This window comes from Argentina anserina, chromosome 1, assembly GCF_933775445.1.
Source record: "Argentina anserina chromosome 1, drPotAnse1.1, whole genome shotgun sequence".
Lineage (NCBI taxonomy): Eukaryota > Viridiplantae > Streptophyta > Magnoliopsida > Rosales > Rosaceae > Argentina > Argentina anserina.
Window position 1 is genome coordinate 17,565,626 of NC_065872.1, and position 20,301 is coordinate 17,585,926.

Below are 20,301 nucleotides of genomic sequence, written 5' to 3' on the forward strand. Positions count from 1 at the left end.
CGAGCTTACTACATCCCTTATACTCTACACCAAGAGATGTTGATGTGGGATCCCGCAACTGACAAGGCAGAATTAGTAAAAGTAGATGATCGACCATACTCGGTCGCGTCCTGTATTCCGGATGCAGAGTATTATTCTGGTGACATGAGGCCTTTGGGAGTTGCTGGGATAGATACTAAGGGTCGTCCAGTGGGGGTGACTTCTACAGAATTGACACGATGGGGTCTAATACAGGTCAAGACAGACATAAGTAGACATGGCTTCATCGTGAAAACCAAAAATCCTCATCCATGAGTGCATCGCTGGCCAAGGAGCAAGAGCAGGCCTATGTGTCTTTTCTCCAACATTTATCTATTTACAGAGAGGAACAGGAGGCCTGGGGGGCAGTGGACTAGTTGAATGCATTGAGGATGATTTGACTGAAATTCCGACAGAAGAGGAGTTCATTCATCCAGCACCAGCAACTTTGGATGATACTTCACCTAAAGTAAAGGATCAAGTGGAAAAGATCAATCTTGGGACTACAGACGAGCCCATGGAGGTTGGAATAAGTAAGCACCTGGATGAGGAACTGAGACAACGTTTGGTGGAGTTGTTGTAGGAGTTCCGCGATTGCTTTGCTGAGAAATTCGAGGACATGCCGGGCCTGTCACCAGATTTGGTCTGCCATCGTTTGCCCATCATGGACGGATACAAGCCGGTATAACAAAGTCCGCGACGAATGAGTGCAGTCACAGCAGCAGCAGTCAAGAAAGAGGTTCAGAACATGTTCCAAGCCGGTATTATCCGACCGGCCAAATATTCTCAGTGGTTGTCAAACATAGTACCGGTACGGAAGAAAAATGGTAAGATTCCCGTGTGTGTGGACTACCGGAACCTGAATACCGCGACACCAAAGGATGTTTATCCGATGCCCATGGCAGATATGTTGGTCGATACGGTCGCCGGGCATGAATTATTATCTTTTATGGACGGTACTTCTGGGTATCATCAGATTCCTGTTTATGAACCGGATAGGCACAAAACAGCATTCCGCTGCCCGGGGTTCACTGGAGTGTTTAAGTATAACAATATGCCGTTTGGTTTGACCAACGCGGGGGCTACATACCAGCGAGCAATGAACCTGATTTTTCATGATGTGCTGGGGGGCATTCTCGAAGTCTATATCGATGACGTGGTGGTCAAGTCTAAGAAGAAGGAAGATCACATCGAGAATTTGCGGACAGTGTTCACCAGGATGAGAAAGCACAAGCTCAGGATGAACCCAGCTAAATGCGTCTTTGGGGTTCGAGCATGAGACTTCTTGGGTTTCATAGTGCATGAACGAGGTATTGAGGTCGTGGAAGATAAGGCTAAAGCTGTTTTAGACACGCCGGCACCAAGGAACAAGAAGGAACTTCAGAGTTTGCTTGGAAAAATAAACTTCCTTCGACGCTTCATTTCTAATTCCGCTGGCAAAACCGCAGTCTTCTCTCCTTTGCTAAAGCTTAAGGCGGATCAAGAGTTTTAGTGGGGGCCTGCGCAACAGGCAGCTTTTGAAAAAAATCAAGGAATACCTTGCCCATCCACCTGTTCTTAGATCCCCACGGCCGTGAATACCTTTGAAGTTATACATCTCAGCATCTCCTTACTGCATCGCAGGACTCCTAGCACAGGATGGGGATGGACATGGGGGCAAGAAGGTTGAACATGCAGTTTATTACTTGAGTCGAACCTTGTTAGACGCTGAAACTAGATACTCGCCGATTGAGAGGTTATGTCTAGCTCTGTACTTCGCAGGTACTAAGCTTCGCCATTACATGCTATCCTTTACTATGGTGGTGGTGGCACAAACTGATTTAGTGAAGTATATGCTTACCAGATCTATGCTTAGGGGTCGGATTGGTAAGTGGATTTTGGTGTTATCAGAGTTTTCTTTACAGTATACACCCTTAAAGGCGCTCACAGGGCAGGCAGTGTCCGACTTCTTGTTGCATCATCCTATTGTGGAGGATATTGACGACCAGAATGTGGTTGTTTCCTTCGTTCACACTCAGCCTTGGGTTTTATACTTTGATGGTAGCAGCACCGATCATTTGTCCGGGGCGGGTGTTGCATTAGTTAATCCCTCTGGCGTCAGACATTGTTACTCTTTTCAGCTGGAGTGGAAGTGCACTAACAATCAGGCAGAATATGAGGCCATCATCATTGGCTTAGAGTTGTTGCTTGATCTGGAGGTCACCGAGGTAGAGGTATTAGGTGATTCTCTCCTAGTCATTAACCAGCTCAAGGGGGTTTACAAATGCAACAACTTTACATTACTCCTTTTTTGGGAACGAGCATCAGAATTGTTAGACAAATTTGTCGATGTGGTGCTTGATTATATTCCTTGCGAACGAAAATTCGCTGCCAATGAATTAGCACAGCTGGCTACGGGCATTCGCCTGGCAGATGGTGTTCGCGAAAGAATTTTGAAGGTTCAGAGACGCACATTACCTTCCTTTATGACAAGGAAGGAGGTTAACGATGAATGGTTTGTGGCTGTTGTCGACACTATTGATGAGGATTGGCGGCAGCCAATCATTTAGTACCTTACTGATCCTTCTGCACCGGTGGACAAGAGGGTTAGATATTTCGCTACTAACTACGTCCTTCGAGGCGATCAGCTATTGCGCAGGGTAGAAGATGGTTTGTACCTACGATGCATATATGGAGCTGAGGCTAAGAGGTGTTTGCGAGAGGTTCACTGTGGCAATTGTGGTTCTCACCAAGCTGGTCCAAAGATGCGATGGCTCATTCGCCGATATGGTTTTTATTGGCCTACCATGCTCAAGGACTGCATAAGCTTCGCACAGGGTTGCATCGAATGTCAAATGCATGGACCAGTCCAGCATGTACCTGACGTGCCTCTGCAACCAATCATTAAACCTTGGCAGGGTCGCGGGTGGGCTTTAGACTTTATTGGGGAGATTCATCCCAATTCGTCCTTATAGCACAAGCACATTCTCTTGGCTACAGATTTCTTCACCAAATAGGTCGAGGCCATACCAGTCAAGACGACATCTTCAGAGGTGATCACAGACTTCATCTTCAAATATATTATCACCAGGTATGGTATCCCAGAATGTTTGGTTGCAGACAGGAGGGTAGGTTTCATGGCTGAGAGGACCCAGAAGTTCTTAACTGGCTATGGGATAAAGTTTCTGCATTCCAGTCCCTATTATGCTCAAGCGAATGGCCAGGCAGAAGCTAGCAACCGCGTCATTTTGTCTATACTCAAGCGAATGTTGGATGCAAATCCGCGATCGTGGCACCTAGAGTTGGATCACACATTGTGGGCTTACAGAACTTCCAAGCGTACTCCAACTGGTACTACCCCCTATGCATTGATGTATGGCCATGATGCGGTCCTTCCTATGGAAATTAATGTTCGGTCGCTGCGGATTCACGAACAGCACCAGCTGATTGGGGAAGATTATGTTCAAGCTATGTTTCAAGAACATGAGGACTTGGACTTTCGCCGGATGGAAGCTCTTGATAGCCTTATTGCTGAAAAGAAAAAGATCACACGACTTTATGACAAACGCACGCGAGGACGCAGCTTTGGAGTTGGGGACTTAGTTTGGAAAGTTTGTTTGCCTTTTGGTGAGCGAGTTGATGGTCGCGGTAAATGGTCTGCTAAATGGGAAGGTCCTTATGTGATTGATCGAGTAATGGGCAAAGGCGCCTACTATCTTCGCGATACTGACGGGAATGCTCATCGATATCCCATGAATGGTCGCCATCTTAAGATGTACTTTCCTAGTGTTTGGGAATATGAAGATCCACCGACTGCGGTGCAAGCAATATAGCGAGGGTTCGCCTAGTGTTTTCTTGGACTACATTCTTCCAACCAAGTAAACAGTGGGGCAACACCATGGATACTCAGAGCAATCGCGAATTCAGGCGTTCTTATCCGTGGGGTCGCGAACACAATATTTTTTTTTCGAAACTATCGAGTTTCTGAAACTTTTTGAGTTTCTTTCTAGTACTCCGGCATTTTGTATACTACATTAGACCAATATTTGTGGTCTAGCATAGGTTATAACTTTGGTTATGTGGCAATGAAACTTAAGAAACCTAAGGGGTTTCGAAGGAGGAAATGGAATCGACATGGTTGGAGGCTGCGGGACAAAGTGTGGTGAGCTCTTTCCTTAGGGTTTCATTTTATAGCAGAAGGAACTTGGATTCAAGGGTTGAGATTAAAGATATGGATTTGGAGATCATACTCGGGAATAATTGCAGCAATAATGGTCAACCTAAAACGGCTTGTGCGTTTTTCAGTATTGATTGCTCCGGTTTACGAGGGTTTGCATGCGAACTTACACGGTGATGAATTGAGTTGGGCTCAGGTTGTGGGCCGGTAGTTGGGTTGTGAACGAATAGAAGAAGAAAGGCGAGTAGGAGAAGCAGATAGAGATAAGTTACAACTCTTACTATTGAAATGCACAAATTGTTCAAGTTACAGTTTATGTCCAACAAGGCGAATATCTAAGAGAAGCTTTCCATAATCGTTGGCTTTGTCACATATCAGATTGTTGAGCCTCCTTTCTTCAGCCTCAGAGGCCGCCAGTTGCCTTTTGCGCTCTTGTATTTGGGGCACAACACTTCTTATCTCCTCCTCCACAGCCTTGAACTCTCTAGCTTGTTCAGCTTCGAGCTCCGCTAGTTGTTGCCGCAGTGCACTAATTTGTTACGCGCGGATGGTCTTAGCATGGTGAAGTTTGGTCCTAAGTTGAGCAGGGCTTTGCATGATAAATTGTCTGGCGTCAGCATTGTGTTGGGATAGACTCTGAGCTTGACTCCTCAGGGTGTGGCATTCTGCCATAAGGCCCAGAATGGTGTTCAGTGCTTGTCCAGCATTCGCGACTAGGCTAGGATCAGGTGAGTGAAGCTTCAGGTAGCGAAGGGCGTCTTTCACCTTAGCCAGACAAACTGGATCAGTTAGGTCTTCAGAGGATAGTTCCGCGAGTTGTGCCCGGGCCTGGACAAGTTCTTGATACTCTATAGACATTAAGGGGCTGGCCGGACCTAGCATGTCATCCAGAAGATCTTCCACAGAAGGACTAGGATAATTCTCGGTTGGATCAACAGCGGGTGTAGGTACAGAGGTTCCAACAGTTGGCACAATTGGCAGGCTGGAAGTAGTCGCGATTGCTACAACCTACAGAGAATAAAGAACAATTAATAAAACAACTAAGTGTTTACAAAGAAAGGTAGAAATGTATAAACTAGGAAGTGGTTAAAGGTATTACCCCATCAGAATGAGGAGAGGGTGCCTCGCTTCCTAGAGGAGGTAGCGGTGCGTCATCAGGGCCCGCTGGGTCCGCAGTCTTGAAGGAATGCTCCACATCTTCATCTGCTTGGTTGGAGCTGGTCACATCTTCTTCATCTCCCACCTCATTCTCCAGAATTTGAGTTGAAGAAGAATGGGAGAGCACCGCTGTAGGGACAATTGACATTTGCAACTCCAAGGGCTGAGCATTCGCCACCGTAATAGGGGGAGTAGTTTGAGTAGTTTCTTGGTTCACAGCCACAGTTGGCGAGATAGCAGTCGCAACCTCTGGGGTAGGTGATTGAGCGTCAACATGAACCTGTGTTAGAGACCATGAAGGATATCATTGACCCACATGTAATCAATATAAGTTAAAGAACTACATCTTAGCAGACAATAAAGTGTTGCTCTGGGGGGCAGCAACGTGTTTGACTACTTATGGCAGGGTTTTCCATCACGGGGGCTACAATGTGAGGGGTAGACAGAGGTGTAGAAGTGGGGTTCTCGCGAACCTACAAATCAGATAAGAATCCGCATAGTGGTTCATGAATACAGAGCCAATTGGAACAAGTAGTGTGTTCTTTTTACCTCGATGGCTGTCTCTGGATTCCTGGTCCCAGTCACTGGCTCAAGGCTGACCTGGTTAGTAATCGCGAGCGGGACAGAGGTGCTTGAGCCAGCTATTCTTCTTCTCTGAGTCAACTAAAGGTCATAAATATTGTTAGAACGTTTAACATCTTTTGAAGAAAATCAAATCAGGGCGAGGCCTTACTGATTCAAGTCTATGGTGTCAGGATCATTCTCGTCGTCACCACGGCTAGAGTTTGTTCTTCCTCGTTTGCGGCCTTGGGAGGAGGAAGCACCAGCTCTGTTCTCAAAAACCTACAACATGAACCAGTTAGTGGTTTTTAATCAGTGTTGAAACAAGAACTGTAGCAGTTCGAAGAGGCGTTAGGATTTTACCCTTGAAGGAACGATTCTGACAGCATTTGGAATAGCTGCCCGCAGCAAGTCCTCATCCCCAGGAACCTCAGGGTCCTCCTGCAAATATCTCATGAGCCCTGTCTGGAAGATGTATTGGAAAATGACCCGCGAACGTTGTTCCCACTGGCCAAAATTGATTCTCTCCCACCATTGAGGGTAGGCCTCATCGACACGAAAGCAGCGAAGGATACTCCCACTTGCTAGTACAGGAAGGGGAGTGGGTTGCAACTGAGACGGGGGCTGGTGGCCAGGATTGGTGTTAGTGATGGGGACCATAGGACGTCGCCATGAGGAAAACAAGTTCAAACTCTCGATAGGAGGGAAGGGAACCATTTGAATCATTCCTAACTGCCTCGCGAATAGATGGGGGCATAGAGTTCTACTCCGTTGCAGGGATGCCGGGGTAGATCCGCCATTGATACAGCCTGCTCAAATAAATACCGACTCTCTCCATCATAGCGTCTGAGGGTTAAGAAGCCGTCTCGGATGGCTTTAGGGTGAGTACGGTCTAGCAGCAGTTGTGCGGAGTCAAGAGCTGAGGCGTCTAGGGTATAGAAATACTCAAAGCATGCTGCGTAGCGAAGAGAGAAGTTAGGCTCCAAACCAACAAATGCATTCCCCAATACTTCTGTTAGGCGGAAGTCCCTTGCATTTTCATTTCGTAGCTGCACAAAATAGACCTGAATCCAGAGGTCTAGAATCCACATAGGCCCTGACAGGTAGATTTCTGCCAAGACTATTTGCGCTAAACTCACAATGTGGCTATTGTACAGAAGGGTCGCGAGCTACAGGTGGTGTTCAGTCATCTTCTTGGAATTAGAACAGAACAGGAACTTGGTTAACCAAAATTCTAAGAAGGCAATGCCAGCATTGGCAGTAGGATTGCGATCAAAACTGGAGACCCAGGATCCGTACGATTGGTAGATACCAACGTCGCGAGCGGCGGTAACCGGACACTCAACATCAAAATAGTCATGATCTCTATAGGGCATGGTACTAACTGGAAGACCTATGATAGCATATATGTCTAGCAAAGATATACCCATTTGACCAAATTGAAAGTCGAAGGTATTACTTGCGGAATTCTAGAAGCAGGCAGCAGTCATGAGGGCACATCGGTTGCCTCCAACCTGAGCCAGTTTGAAGGAGAGGTCGATGCTTTCCAAGATTCCTGCCACATGCCAGATGTCGCAATCAAGCAGGCGACGACCTGCATACCATAGCTGCATGGCTTCAGAAACTTTGGGCCATGCTCCGACAAGGGCATGGTGGTGGTTATGCACTTGCCATCCTATGAAGGTGACTGGGGTGTTCCTGAAAGCAAGCGGAGGAGTTCGCGAACGATGGTGGTACTCAGTGTTGATACGCTCCGGGATTCCGGCAAGAGAGGGGCCCAAGTACACCGTGCTGTCGTCAATCACTCCAATGGTGGTGCGATTGGTGGGTTCGTTGTTTGGATAATCGCGAAGAGGTCTTGCACCCGCCTGGGCATCACGTTGGTTGGGTTTTGGGGCCATTGTTGTCAGAGAGTGAGAACTTCAAAAGAGGGTTTTCTGGATTTTCTGATGATAAAGCAATCAAGTTGGATGAATTTGTTGGGTTCGTGAACGCTATTTATATAGGAACTGAAAGGGTTTCTGAAATCGAAACTGATGGGTTCAGGGAAGAGTCGCGTTTGCTCAATTGGAACTGCTTTGATTTTCGAAACAGTAAGTGATTTCGCGTACTTCAGCTCGAAAGGTTGTAGTGGTTTGAGGAGAACGCGCGCCTCAGTTGGTGACGGGGGAACGTAAAGCGTTTCAGATTATTTTTAAAAGATAACCGTTTGGGGTTTTCTTCTAGCCCTTTTCAATTTCACGGGGTCTTCAATTTCAAGGCCTGGTGGGCAATGTTTGGGCCTAAAATAATACTCTGGTATTATCTAGACTACTTAGGCTCGTGGACCGGATATTTGGGGAAAGTATATCACAAAGCAAGATTATCTGCCATATTGGAATAGATTTAGGAGACTATCGCCGTATAGAATCGGAGTTGATTAGGGAAGGTGAATCTAAATCAACTAGGAGATTTTCAAGACTTGATTCGCAAGAAAGAACAAGTTGTGTTCTCTATATAAAGGGGTTGAAGGCACAGAATAACACACGCAACGTCAAACAAACTATCACGCAACCGCTTAGTCAAAATCTCCCAACGGAGTAAAAGTCCGATTAACTTCGGCAACCAAGTCTCCCATCGGAGCGGAGTTACCCAGATGCACGCCTCGCGTTGCATGTAGCAACAAGTCCGATTAACTTCGGCAATTCGAGTCAAGTCCATCGAGTCGCTAGCCTAGCTTCTAGCAAACCCAAAACCTGCACTAGTCAGCAGATTTCATTCGCGAGAGAGTCCTGCTATTAACGACACAGTATAAGCTCTGCTTTTCCCCAAGCGGTCAAAAGTAAGATCGGCCATCTACTTGAGGTGGAGTGAAAAGTACCTAGCAACTCCGGTTGTGTATAGGTCATTCGAACTTCAGCGGTTTATCAGCAACTGTAGAGCAATCGTCTGAGAGGAAGACAGTACGTGGAGCACGATCATTGTCAAATAAAACAACAGTTGTACCTAACTCAAAGGTACTGGCACGCCAGCAACAACAGAGAACGAAGGGCTGAACCGTCCAGGGTTCGGCGCCGGGACATGCTGATTGTTCTCTGAAGAGGATCCGTTTTCCCAGCTCGAACAATTGCATGCTTTTGATTTGATTTGTGAATTGTGTCTATTCAATTCTCTTCTGCTAATGCTCTAAATTAAATTATATGTCTTTTTTTTCTGTCGGCAATTATGTGATTGCTAAGCTATGGTTTGGAAAAGGGTTGATTCGTTGCTCAAGCGTCATTTTATTAAAATAAACTTACAAAGTATAACGTGCACATCTTTTTGGTATCGATGATATGAGCACTTTGTGCGACGTTCTTAATATGTTTTTACCTCCAATTGTACTTTGCTTAGCTCTTATTGTTATAGTATTGAGTCATTTAGTCGAGTTAGGAGTCTATGGTGGCGTTGGTTGCATTTTAGTACTAAAACATGTTAAAAACACACAGAAATTGTCGAGAGTCCTATTTAGAGTATGATTCATTGTGTAAGTAGGAAACCTAGTCAAATTAAGAGTCTTCATTAATCGGTATTTCTATAACATTTGTGATAATTTTTTAGAATCCTATCTGTATTAGAAGTCCTTTTTAGACTATGAAACGTACTATTTAGAAAAGTCATACTTGAACTGAAACGCTTATTCCGTAACTTTCCTAATCGTACTTTTTTACTCCGTAACTTACTTGTCTTTATTCTTCCCTTTTATTATTTTCAGATTTTAAAGATAGAGGAAAATAGAGGAAAAAAAAATAGAGAAAAAAAAGCAGAGGAAAATAAAGAAATAAGGAGACACCTAAAAAGTAGAAAAAAATGAATTTATCAAAGGAGATTGCACCCACCAATGACAAAAATAAGTGAATGAAAAATGAAGAGAATAAAAAGAGATAATGCAAGAGAGAAATAAGGAGACACCTAAAAATGAGAAAAAGAATGAATTTATCAAAGGAGATTGCACCCACTAATGACAAAAATAAGTGAAAGAAAAAGAGAGAAAGAAAAATGAAGAGAATAAAAAGAGATAATGCAAGAGAGAAAGAATGAGACCCCTAAATAGAAAAAAAAGAAGGAATTTATTAAAGGATATTGCACCCACCAATGACAAAAATAAGTGAAAGAAATTGAGAAGAAAAAGTCAAAGCTATAATATTCAAGGAGCCAAAACTCTTCTATAAATAACACATCATTCACACAAAAAAATCATCAGTTCTCATTAGCATTCAAGAACCAAAATTTTACAAAAACACCACTATAAATTTCTCTCACAAATTAGCCAAGCCGTCCACCCTAAAACCATCATCATCTCCACCGAGTTTCACCTATTGCAGCCGTATTTTTAAGGTTCCTACAACGTGTGATTCTCGCAACTCATCTCTATAGCTTCATTTATTTGTGTTAATCTACAATTCTTTGTCTATGAAGATTGTAAGTTGTTGTTTATGTGGAAGTATTACTTTTGTATTTGTTTTAAAATTTTCAGATTGTATTTAATATGTTTTTGAGACTATGCTGAATTTATGTTCTTATAATTATTAAAGTTTGTATTTTTATTGTTGTGTTTTACTCTTCTTTTACTTGCTCTTAAATAATTTTCAGATATGTGCATACGAATTTAGTGCTTGAATGCAGTCCCTAAGATTATATTTGACTGCTATCTTCATCATCCATATTGACACAAATCGAATCATGCCCTAAGTAGGTTCAGTTTGTGTTAATTAAAGTGGAAAATTCTGGAAATTTACATCTACCCCATGGTGAGTGACGCCACTGTGAAACATGTCTCCAGCAAAGATTTAGTGCTTAAATGTAATCTTGTTTGATTTCTATCCTAAGTGTTGTTAAATTTGATTGCATGCAATTTATGTGAGGCCCTAAGTCAATTGAAATCTTGCATGATTAGATGTTCCCCTAAGGCTCTAATTGTATTGGTGTCTAAAAGTATGTAATCAAATGAATTAAAATGCATGATAGAACCAAACTTGTAATTATGTGGTGCATTGGTGAATTTGGTTTAGTTTAGTAAAGAGAAGTCGATCATGTAAATAGTAATTTAGGTTTTATTTTAGTAGTTAATAATCAATCTCAAACCCCTCATTATTTGTTAACACTAAAAGTTTAAAGTTCCATTCAATTCCCCGGACTGAACGATCACTGCTTATTCTATACTAACGATGACATTTTATAGGGTTAATTGTGTGACGTTTGCGCGTCCCATCAATCGATTGGGAATATTTGAGTTTCTTTAATTTAATTAGGTTTTTTTTCTTTTTTTCCAATTTAGTAACTAGATGGGAATTGCGTTTAGTAGAGATTAAAAAAACTGGGTAGAGGAAGAAGTGTGAGATTTAGAAGTAAGAATATTTACAAAATGAGAGGATTGTTCATTTATGCGTTATTGCCCCCCCCCCCCCCCCCAGATATTGATTTGGGTGCTATATATTACATTATAGATATTTCCATTTGGGAGATATTTTGAAGTTTTGATAATGTGTATGTTCTATGTTGACCTAGATGGTACATACAAAAAAATATTGAGAAATGTTCTTCTATCTGTGTAGTATATGAGGAAAAACGACAGAGAATGCAAATGTTTGCTGCATCAAGAATTAGGAGAAACAAGTTAAGCAATAGAATAGAAGACATCAATGTTACTTCAAGTGCGTTTCATTATTTAACTTTGTTGTGTGTGTATTATCTGCATGGTAGCATATATTGTCTACAACATGTAATGTGTATTCACAAGTTAAGAACGAGAAGAGTAATTGAACCCGTTTACTAATTGCCTGCCCTTTGTATTTTCACATAGATTTTAATAAACATGGCATGGGCAGTTTAATGTACTTGGGGAAGGCAAATACCAGTCATATAAATGGATATATGCCGTAAGCAAATACTTTTGCAACAATAGAAAGTTCGGTGATGTATTCGGTGATATACAAGGGAGTTCAGTGTATAAAACATTATACCGTCATCATTACAATAAACATGCAAGTTCTGAAATATTAGGTGAGGACCATTGGTCTTGAATACTTTTTTGCAGCAATAAAAGGTCCATTAACATTATAATGTTGCAGGAATGATGTCTGGCTAAACTCCAACTTGAGAAATAATATAAGTCGATCGCCTGGGTCAATTTGGAAGTAAATTAAGTGGGAAGACGGAATGGGAGTATCATAGTGTTTGAGGCATTTTGATAGGGCATTGTGTAAGCGCATGAGTGATATCGAATAGGTGTATCTTGACCAAAAGCAGCCAGTTGGAATTAGGACAGGTGACGAATAAAAAGATAATAAGAGGAAATGAATCTGCTTACTGAAGAAAATCAGATTTTCCAACTTGACAGAAGTAAAGAAATTAAATAATTAGTTTACAAAAAAAGAAACATTATGAAGAAAATCATATTTGCCAATTTGACAGAGGTAAAGATGGAAAACAAACACTATAAAGCGATAAAAAAGAAGAGAGAAAGATGATTGTGTCAAAAAAGTTGGAGTTGGAGTTGGAGTTAGAGTTGGAATTGGGGTTGGGGCTTATATCGGAATCCAACCCACCATAGGAAAATATTGATAACCTAATTTTCGAATACACACGATGGAACATAGAATGATAAAAAAACAAAGAGAGATTGAGAGATTGAGTGAGTTTCAAGGGGAGGTTAGAACGAGTGTTCACCGAGCCAGAGGCGAAGGAAGTTTTGAGGCGACTCAAAATAGATGGGGTGACGGTTGTTGAAGACGTCGTCCCAGGGGCCATTTGTGTCATTGATAACTTCCTCCAAAAATATGACAAGCGGTTTTGGGGAATTATGATCTTAGACATCAACATTGTAATCCGAAGAGAGCTCCTAAAACTGAGGGATCTGATCGACATCGGCTTGGTTAGACGAGTTGTTAGGTTGGAGAAGAAAAAGGAGGAGAAGGAGGAGGAGAAGTCGGACTATGAGTCTTCGGTGGACGAAGAAATGGGTGAAGACGGGTAGGGGATCGGAGTTGGAAGATAAAGAAGATTCAATATTGGAATGGGAAGATAATCCGAAATATACTTTTAAGTGGCCGTGACCGGTGGTGTCTGATGAGGATGAGGAGGAACCAGATGAATTCAGTGATCCGAGAGCATTCTGCATTGAGTATCTCAAAAATCTATGCAGCGAATTGGGGTTAAGTTTGAAAGAAAGAGATGAGGATGAGATTCTGGATGTGACAATTCTCCACCTTCGTAGATGCATTTTGCCTAGGGATGGACTCCAATGGATCATGGAAATTCTGGCGGATCATATTGAGAGGAACACCACCCTCGACCAGTTGAAGACGGTGGAGGATGCCCTCAAGAGAAGCGTTTTTGATGAAGACTGGAAAATTCAAAGTCAAGGAGGATACGGCTGATGCCGAAAGGCCAAGCTAACCACTTCACCAGACACCAAGTAATGCCCAAATGCTTTCCTCCCCAGCTGACCAAATTTGTTGTTAGGCTGATCATTTGTTTTAATCTGGTTGAAACAATGTAGTATCTATTGGATTTTGGTTCCTGTGTCTTAGGACTTCGTTTAACATGGATTTTGCTTTCTATAGACTTGTGGTAGTATAATTGTCATGGTCCCTTGGTCCAGAGGGTTGACTAAATGAACAAATTTGAAATAAAAGAATGAATTTGACATAATAACAGTAATTTTATTAATAGATAAGAGGCTTTATATATAGACATTACATCAAAAATTTCATTAAATCAGTAATATTATATTATTCCTTAACTAGATAAGCTATACTAATTATGACAAGATACACAATGAAGATTACAAAGATGATCCTCCTATAACACTCACACTTGTATCACGATCCTAATGTGATATAGTGCAATATTGTTGTCTCGATAAAATTTTTGCCAAGTAAAACAAAAACCTCCTAGGTAAAAATAAAAAATTTGGTCAAAGGAGAAAAAAACACAATGCACTAACTACAAATGGTCAATGCATGTGACGTAGACTTCCCCTAATGTCTACAAAACCGCTCTCCCTGATCATTAACTCAATCCTGGAGTTCTGAAAGACGACGCAAACCAATGCGTCTCACATGCTTCACAAATGTAGAATTTAGAAGAGACTTAGTGAACAAATATGCCACATTATCTTCAGAATGAATTTGATTAACTTGGATATTCAACATCTCTTGTTGTTGGTGATTATAAAAGAACTTTGGCGAAATATGTTTTATGTTACCTTTAATGTAACCTAACTTCATCTGCTCAATGCAAACCGCATTATCTTTGTAGATACAAGTAGGTTCAAATGTAGTAGATATTAATCCACTATCATCTCGAATATGAGTAATGATTGCCCAAAGCCAAATACACTCTTTGACGTCTTCATGTAATGCAATAATCTCAGAATGATTCAAGGAAGTAGCAACAAGGTTTTGCTTAGTTGATCTCCAAGAAATCACTGTATTTCCCATAGTAAAAACATAACTAGTATGGGAATGTCCTTTGTGTGGATCCAAAAGGTATCCAGCATCAGCAAATCCTACCAACTCAACATTATAAGTTGTAGGAAATGAGGAATTGTCGTTCAAGTGCTGAGAAGTAGCACCGGCAGTGACATCGGCGGCAACAGCTACGGTGGCGGCAGAGTCGTGTCCGGCTTTCTAGGAGGCTATGGCGGTAACACGGTCATTAACCAGTCTGACATCGCCATCAATTCTTGCCGAAATAGCACTTTTCTTGTTGGAATACTGATAATACAACCCCATATCAATGGAAGCCTTCAAATACCTAAAAATGTTCTTAATACCATTCCAATGATGAATGGTTGGTGTAGAACTAAATCTGGCCAATAAGTTCACTGAGAATGCAATATTTGGACGAGTACATTGAGCTAGATAAAGCAAAGCTCCTATAACACTCAAATATGGATATTCAGGACCAAGGATCTCTTCATCGTCCTATTTAGGACGAAATGTATCTTTCTTAGTATCCAGACTTCTTACGATCATGGGAGTACTAGAAGGGTGCATAACTTTGTCCATACAGAAGTGCATGAGCATCTTTCGAACATATGTAGACTGGTGTACAATGATTCCACCAACTCTATGCTCAATTTCCAAACCTCAGCAAAACCGAGTATTTCCCATATCTTTCATCTCAAATTCTGCTTTCAAGTAGCTTATCATCTCTCGAATCACATTTAGAGATCCAATGATATTCATGTCATCAATGTAGACAGCTATTATAGTAAAACCAGAATTATTGTGTTTGATATATAGGTAAGGGCACAATTCATTGTCCTTGTATCATTTCCCAATCAAGTACTCGTTCAAACGTGTATACCACATTCTACCGGATTGTTTCAACCCATAAAATGAGCGTTGTAACCTAATAGAATAGACATTGTGTGGTATACTTGACTTGGGTAGTTGAAGTCCATCAGGAACCTTCATGTATATTTCAGTATCTAGATCCCCATAAAGCTACGCGGTCACCACGTCTAACAGTTGCATGTCTAGTTTTTCAGAAACCGTTAGACTTATCAGATATCAGAAGGTGATGATATAAACTCCAGGACGCTGGCAGAATCCTTGAGCAAAGACCCATTTATATCCAACAGGCTTAACGTTCAACTGTATTTCTATCTGGATTGTTTCCTTCCATTTCGGCCAATATGCTCTTCTTTGAAATTCTTCAACTGAGTGCGGTTCTATGTCGTCGTTATCAATAATTTCCTGAGTGACAGAATAAACAAACACATCATCAATCCGCATGGAATTCCTATCCATGACTTCTTGAGCATTTAACTCACTCAATGAGATTTCATTGCTCTCTGACATCAACAAATAGTCTAAAGCGTCCCCCAGATCATTTAATGTTAATTCATGGACATAGCTATAATCAAAGACAATCTCAAAGCTCACTTTGTCCAAGTCTATGATGAGTGGATCAGTTTGTGTCTTAAATTTATCCATTTTTCTTGGCTGTGAGTATGTGGAACCTTTTGGTCTCCCCCTCTTCTTGGGAGGATCTGAAACTGTCATTGTAGGCTCGGCCGAGCCATGCCCAAGTATGGCGGTATCTTACCCGGATTTTGGGACTTCCAACCTCGCTGGACATTTTGTAGCAGGTATACTCGATCTCGTCACTTTTGTAATATTCATAAAGGCGTCAGACATCGAATCTACCACCATATGTAACTGCAAAATACGTTGCACTTCAATCTCAGGATGAGATGTGTGGGGATCATAATAAGACATAGTGGGGGCATACCACGTCAGTTCTCGACGTTTATTTTGAACAAGTATGTTTTTTATCTCCCCCTAAACGTGGAAAGTGTGTCTCATCAAAGTGACAATCTCCAAATCTAGTAGTAAAGATATCTCGTGTCTGAGGGTCAATATTACGGATAATCGTTGGAGAATTATATCCAACATATATTGTCATTCATCTCTGTGGACCCATTTTCTTACGCAATGGAGACGTAATAGATACATAAACCGTGCAACCAAACATACGTAAATGTAAAATTTCAGGCTCATATCCAGTTACCAACTGGTATGCACTAACAGGTTGCTTGGCAGTAGGTCTGAAATGAATAAGTAATGCTTCATGCAAGATTGCATAACCCGAGGCAGTTATACGCAAGTTACTATGCAGAACTAAAGCCCGAGCTATAAGCTGTAACTGCTTAATCATCGCTTCTGCTAATCCATTTTGAGAATGGGCATGAGGTACAAAATATTCTACATCTATCCCGATTGACATGCAATAATAATCAAATGTCTTCGAAATGAATTCTCCTGAATTATCTAGTATAATATACTTAATTGGATGGTCAGGATGTGCAGCATTACGTGTGGACAATAGCTCGATGTGTAACCAGCGCGTCAACGCATCCACCATAAAGTATCTAAATGGTCCACACTCTGGTGTTATTGGTCCACATATATCACCTTGGATCCTCTGTAAGAATGGTAAGTTATGTGTATTATCAACTGCAACGGAAGGCTTGGCCTGCATCTTTGCATACACACAAGGTTTACAAAATAATTTATGGGCATTAGATAACGTTGTAAAAGCATTGCATAGCTCCATGGGCTCCGTCATGGCCTTAGGGGACCATGGAACTGCCTTGGCAAGCCAAGAGGCTGAGCTATGGCCGGACACAAGTGCCACAGCCATGGCACCATCATCTATGGGGTGTGGGATTTCCATATAATTTATGGCTTTGAAAAATGGATGACCGTGTGAAATTTTGAGTATACGAATCATCATATCACATCCGGATGACCTAGACAATTATGCCATAGCTTGTAAGCATCAGAATCACATAAAGAGTGGCTAACTACTTTAGATTCAATGGCACGTAGTGTGGTAAACCTCTCTCAAGTGCGGCGATTATGTCTGTATCCAAAGGTAACACAGAGATATTCAGTTCCATTCACAACTTTGGTGTTCAAGTGATAATTGTTGGCACAAATATCCTTAAAACTGAGCAAGGTTCGGTTCCCCTCTGGTGCATAAAGTGCATCTTTGACTGTTATGGGAGTAACATTAGGTAGCAAGAATTGCGCTATACCACGCCCATGGATCAATTGATCAGTCCTAATAAGACAAGTCACAAAGCATTTGTAAAGCACAAATTTTGTAAAAAGTTGCTGATCATGCAAAAATGTGTGGGTTGTTCCACAATCTGGTAAACACTCGATTTCGTCGGCTGACATCTACAAGTAAATTGTAAAAATAATAATTAATCTTTGAAAAAGACAAGGCGAACATTCTCTAATAAAAGAGAAAAAATATGAATACTAACGGTCAAAACAAGTTGTGATCCCTTAAACGTGCATAAATGCATCATAGATATTTAGAAAAATCACATGATAAACTTGGTTGTGTGCCAAAGACTAAGCACATTGCCATTTGTTTAAAAATTATGATCGGCAAAAGACAATGAAATAATGTTGCCATTGAGAATGGTAGGGGGTGCGGAGGGGCCGTGCAGGGGCTGCCTAGGAGGAGCCCTTCAAGGGTTGCCGAGGAGGAGCCTTGCAGGGGACTGCATGGGCTCGGCAGGGGGCTGTAGTGGAGGTCTTGGCAGCGGGGCTGCAGGGGGGTCTCAGCAGGGCTGCTGCAAGGGAGGCCTGCAGTGCCAAGCCAAGGCAGTGGCAGGGGGGCTGCTATGCCATCGTGGAGAACTGCAGGGAGCCTGCATGGCCGGTAGCAAGGCTGCAGTGGTCCGGCAGGGCTGCAGGGGCGGCTCTGGTGACATTTTTGACAGGGATCCGACCAAGGAAGAGAGAAAAAAATTTCTCTTCTTTTCTTTTCATTTAAACGTCTAAGTAGAGGTAAACCGGGCGGCTGACGAAACTTCTCGGCAAATCTGCCAAGGCCGTACACGCAAACATGTTATAGCTTCGTCACTCCCCCTAAGTTTTCATCTGCTAGTTCAATTCAAACTATTAATTTTCAATTATCACCAGAACTTTAAATTGGTGGAATTTAAGTCTATGAATTTTTCTGTTTATATTGCGAGGATAAATTTCAAACCATTCATGCATTAAGGAAATCAAAATAACGCTTGTACTCATTCTTGTAACAAAACGCCAAAAGCGAAATTTTATTAATATGCCAAATCACATGTACATCAACATTGTTCTGAAAAAAAAACACTTACTTGATAAAGTCTTATTATGGTAACGCTGCCATTACAAATCAAACTTAAAGTCTAAAACAAAGTAAGCAAAGTAACGACAATCAATTGACATGGATCTAATCGAAATCAGGATTGGAATGAGCCTCATAACCGGCTCTCTCTTTCTCCTTTTTCTGAAAGTCGTCTACTTTGAGTGTGATGGTAGCATTAGCATCTCCACATCTTCATTATAGTTAGCTTCCCTTGACAGGTATTGCTTACATCTCTTGTGAGCTCAAACAATCTCCGGAGGAGCACGACATTGCTTATGAAAGTGCTTATTTGAACCTCACTTGTAGCATGGAGGGTTCTGATTATGAACCTTTGCCGAGTTCTCAGATTTGGAGGAGTTGGAGGTACCACGGCCTCTAGGGGCAGAGGGGCTGGCGGCAATGTTGTCTCTAGTCCAAGTCATGTTGCGACGAGGCCCTCTATTTTCTTCTTTTTGATACGGTGCAGATCGGTCCGTTGATTTCTCTTTTCAACTCTTTTCCTTACTTGCTTATTAGCTTATGAACCCTTTTTGTTTTGCATGTCTTAGATTGTGAGAATGATCTCATGGTGACATTCCTTCTTCTTGAGAAGGTTCATCAAATTTGCAAAACTCTTAATTTTTTTGGCCTCGTAATCAAGGCGATATTGGTGAGTTATTTCACTTGCAGATTCTGGGAAAGTTTCGAGGGTTTTCTTGATCATGTCAGCATCTGTCATCTCCTTGTCGCATACGCCCAAGTCTGTTTGGAGGTTTAACATTGCCTGATGGTAATCATGAACCTTGCCAAAATCCAGTAGACGTATAGATCTCCATTCTGCCACAAGAATGGGTTGTCGTGCATCATGCACATTGTTAAACCGTTCCTTGAGATTACCCAAAAGAAATTTTCGATCTATGTATTTTAGACACTGTTTGTTAAGCACCTTGTCCATATGGCGCCTGAGATACATCAGGGCCTGGGCTTTTACATATTCGGACGCTTCCTCCTGATCATCCTTTGAAGGTTTGATAGCGGCAGTAAATTGAAATCTAACGAACGTGATTTCCACGTCGGACACCCATTGATAGTACTCAATGTCATGAGAATCTAGGATGTCAAACTTTGTTCGTATGTTTTCAGGCAACTATAAGAAACATATTAAAGATGTTAGTTTTGAGTTAACAAAACAAATTTGATTAAATATGGGTCTAATTGATGCAAATTTGCGGCTAATACTGCCACGATCGAAATTTTCTTTTATTGTTTTTTTTCATATATAGCTACACACAACGGCTATGGATGGTAATAGCGGCATTCACAACCACTCCTAAAACTCGGTATCAGGGGAATGATATCCCTGTGTACCACCCAAGAAGCAAAAAAATCAGATTGACAAGCAAAAGGAGTTTGAAAGTCCCTGATACAAGATAAAAATCTTACCAAAGTAAATTTCATTGAAAACAGTAACTTTAATTTATAAATTTACCTTGAATTTGTAAGTCTTGAATCTTGTTCTTCTTGTTCTTCTCTTCTTTCCCTCTTCATGGCATCAACCTTGAAGGCTTGTCTTCAAATCTTGGTGCGGCTGTAGAGGAGGCTAGAACACCGAGGAGCAGTGGTCGGAGGGGGGTCGGAATAGGAGGTCGGCTGCAAATTTGCGAAGGTGCGGCTGGCAAGAAAAAAAAATCTAGGGTTTGAGGATTTTTTTTTCGGGTTCCAGGCTTAGGATTTGAAGGCTAGAGCTATGT

The 20,301-nt window shown here is 41.7% G+C and overlaps 2 protein-coding genes across 2 annotated transcripts; one reads left to right on the forward strand and one right to left on the reverse strand.

Moving 5' to 3' along the window:
- The first annotated feature begins 1,814 nt into the window (after positions 1 to 1,814).
- On the forward strand, positions 1,815 to 2,567 carry LOC126803080 (uncharacterized). Its single transcript, XM_050530834.1, has one exon. The coding sequence runs from the start codon at positions 1,815 to 1,817 to the stop codon at positions 2,565 to 2,567; it is 753 nt and encodes a 250-aa protein (XP_050386791.1).
- Positions 2,568 to 19,115: 16,548 nt separating this feature from the next.
- Positions 19,116 to 20,098, reverse strand: LOC126803097 (uncharacterized). The gene is made up of 3 exons (XM_050530853.1): positions 20,040 to 20,098; positions 19,919 to 19,970; positions 19,116 to 19,697 (listed from the first exon to the last, which is right to left on the reverse strand). Exons 1-3 carry the CDS (start codon positions 20,096 to 20,098, stop codon positions 19,116 to 19,118), a joined length of 693 nt encoding a protein of 230 aa, XP_050386810.1.
- Positions 20,099 to 20,301: the final 203 nt, after the last annotated feature.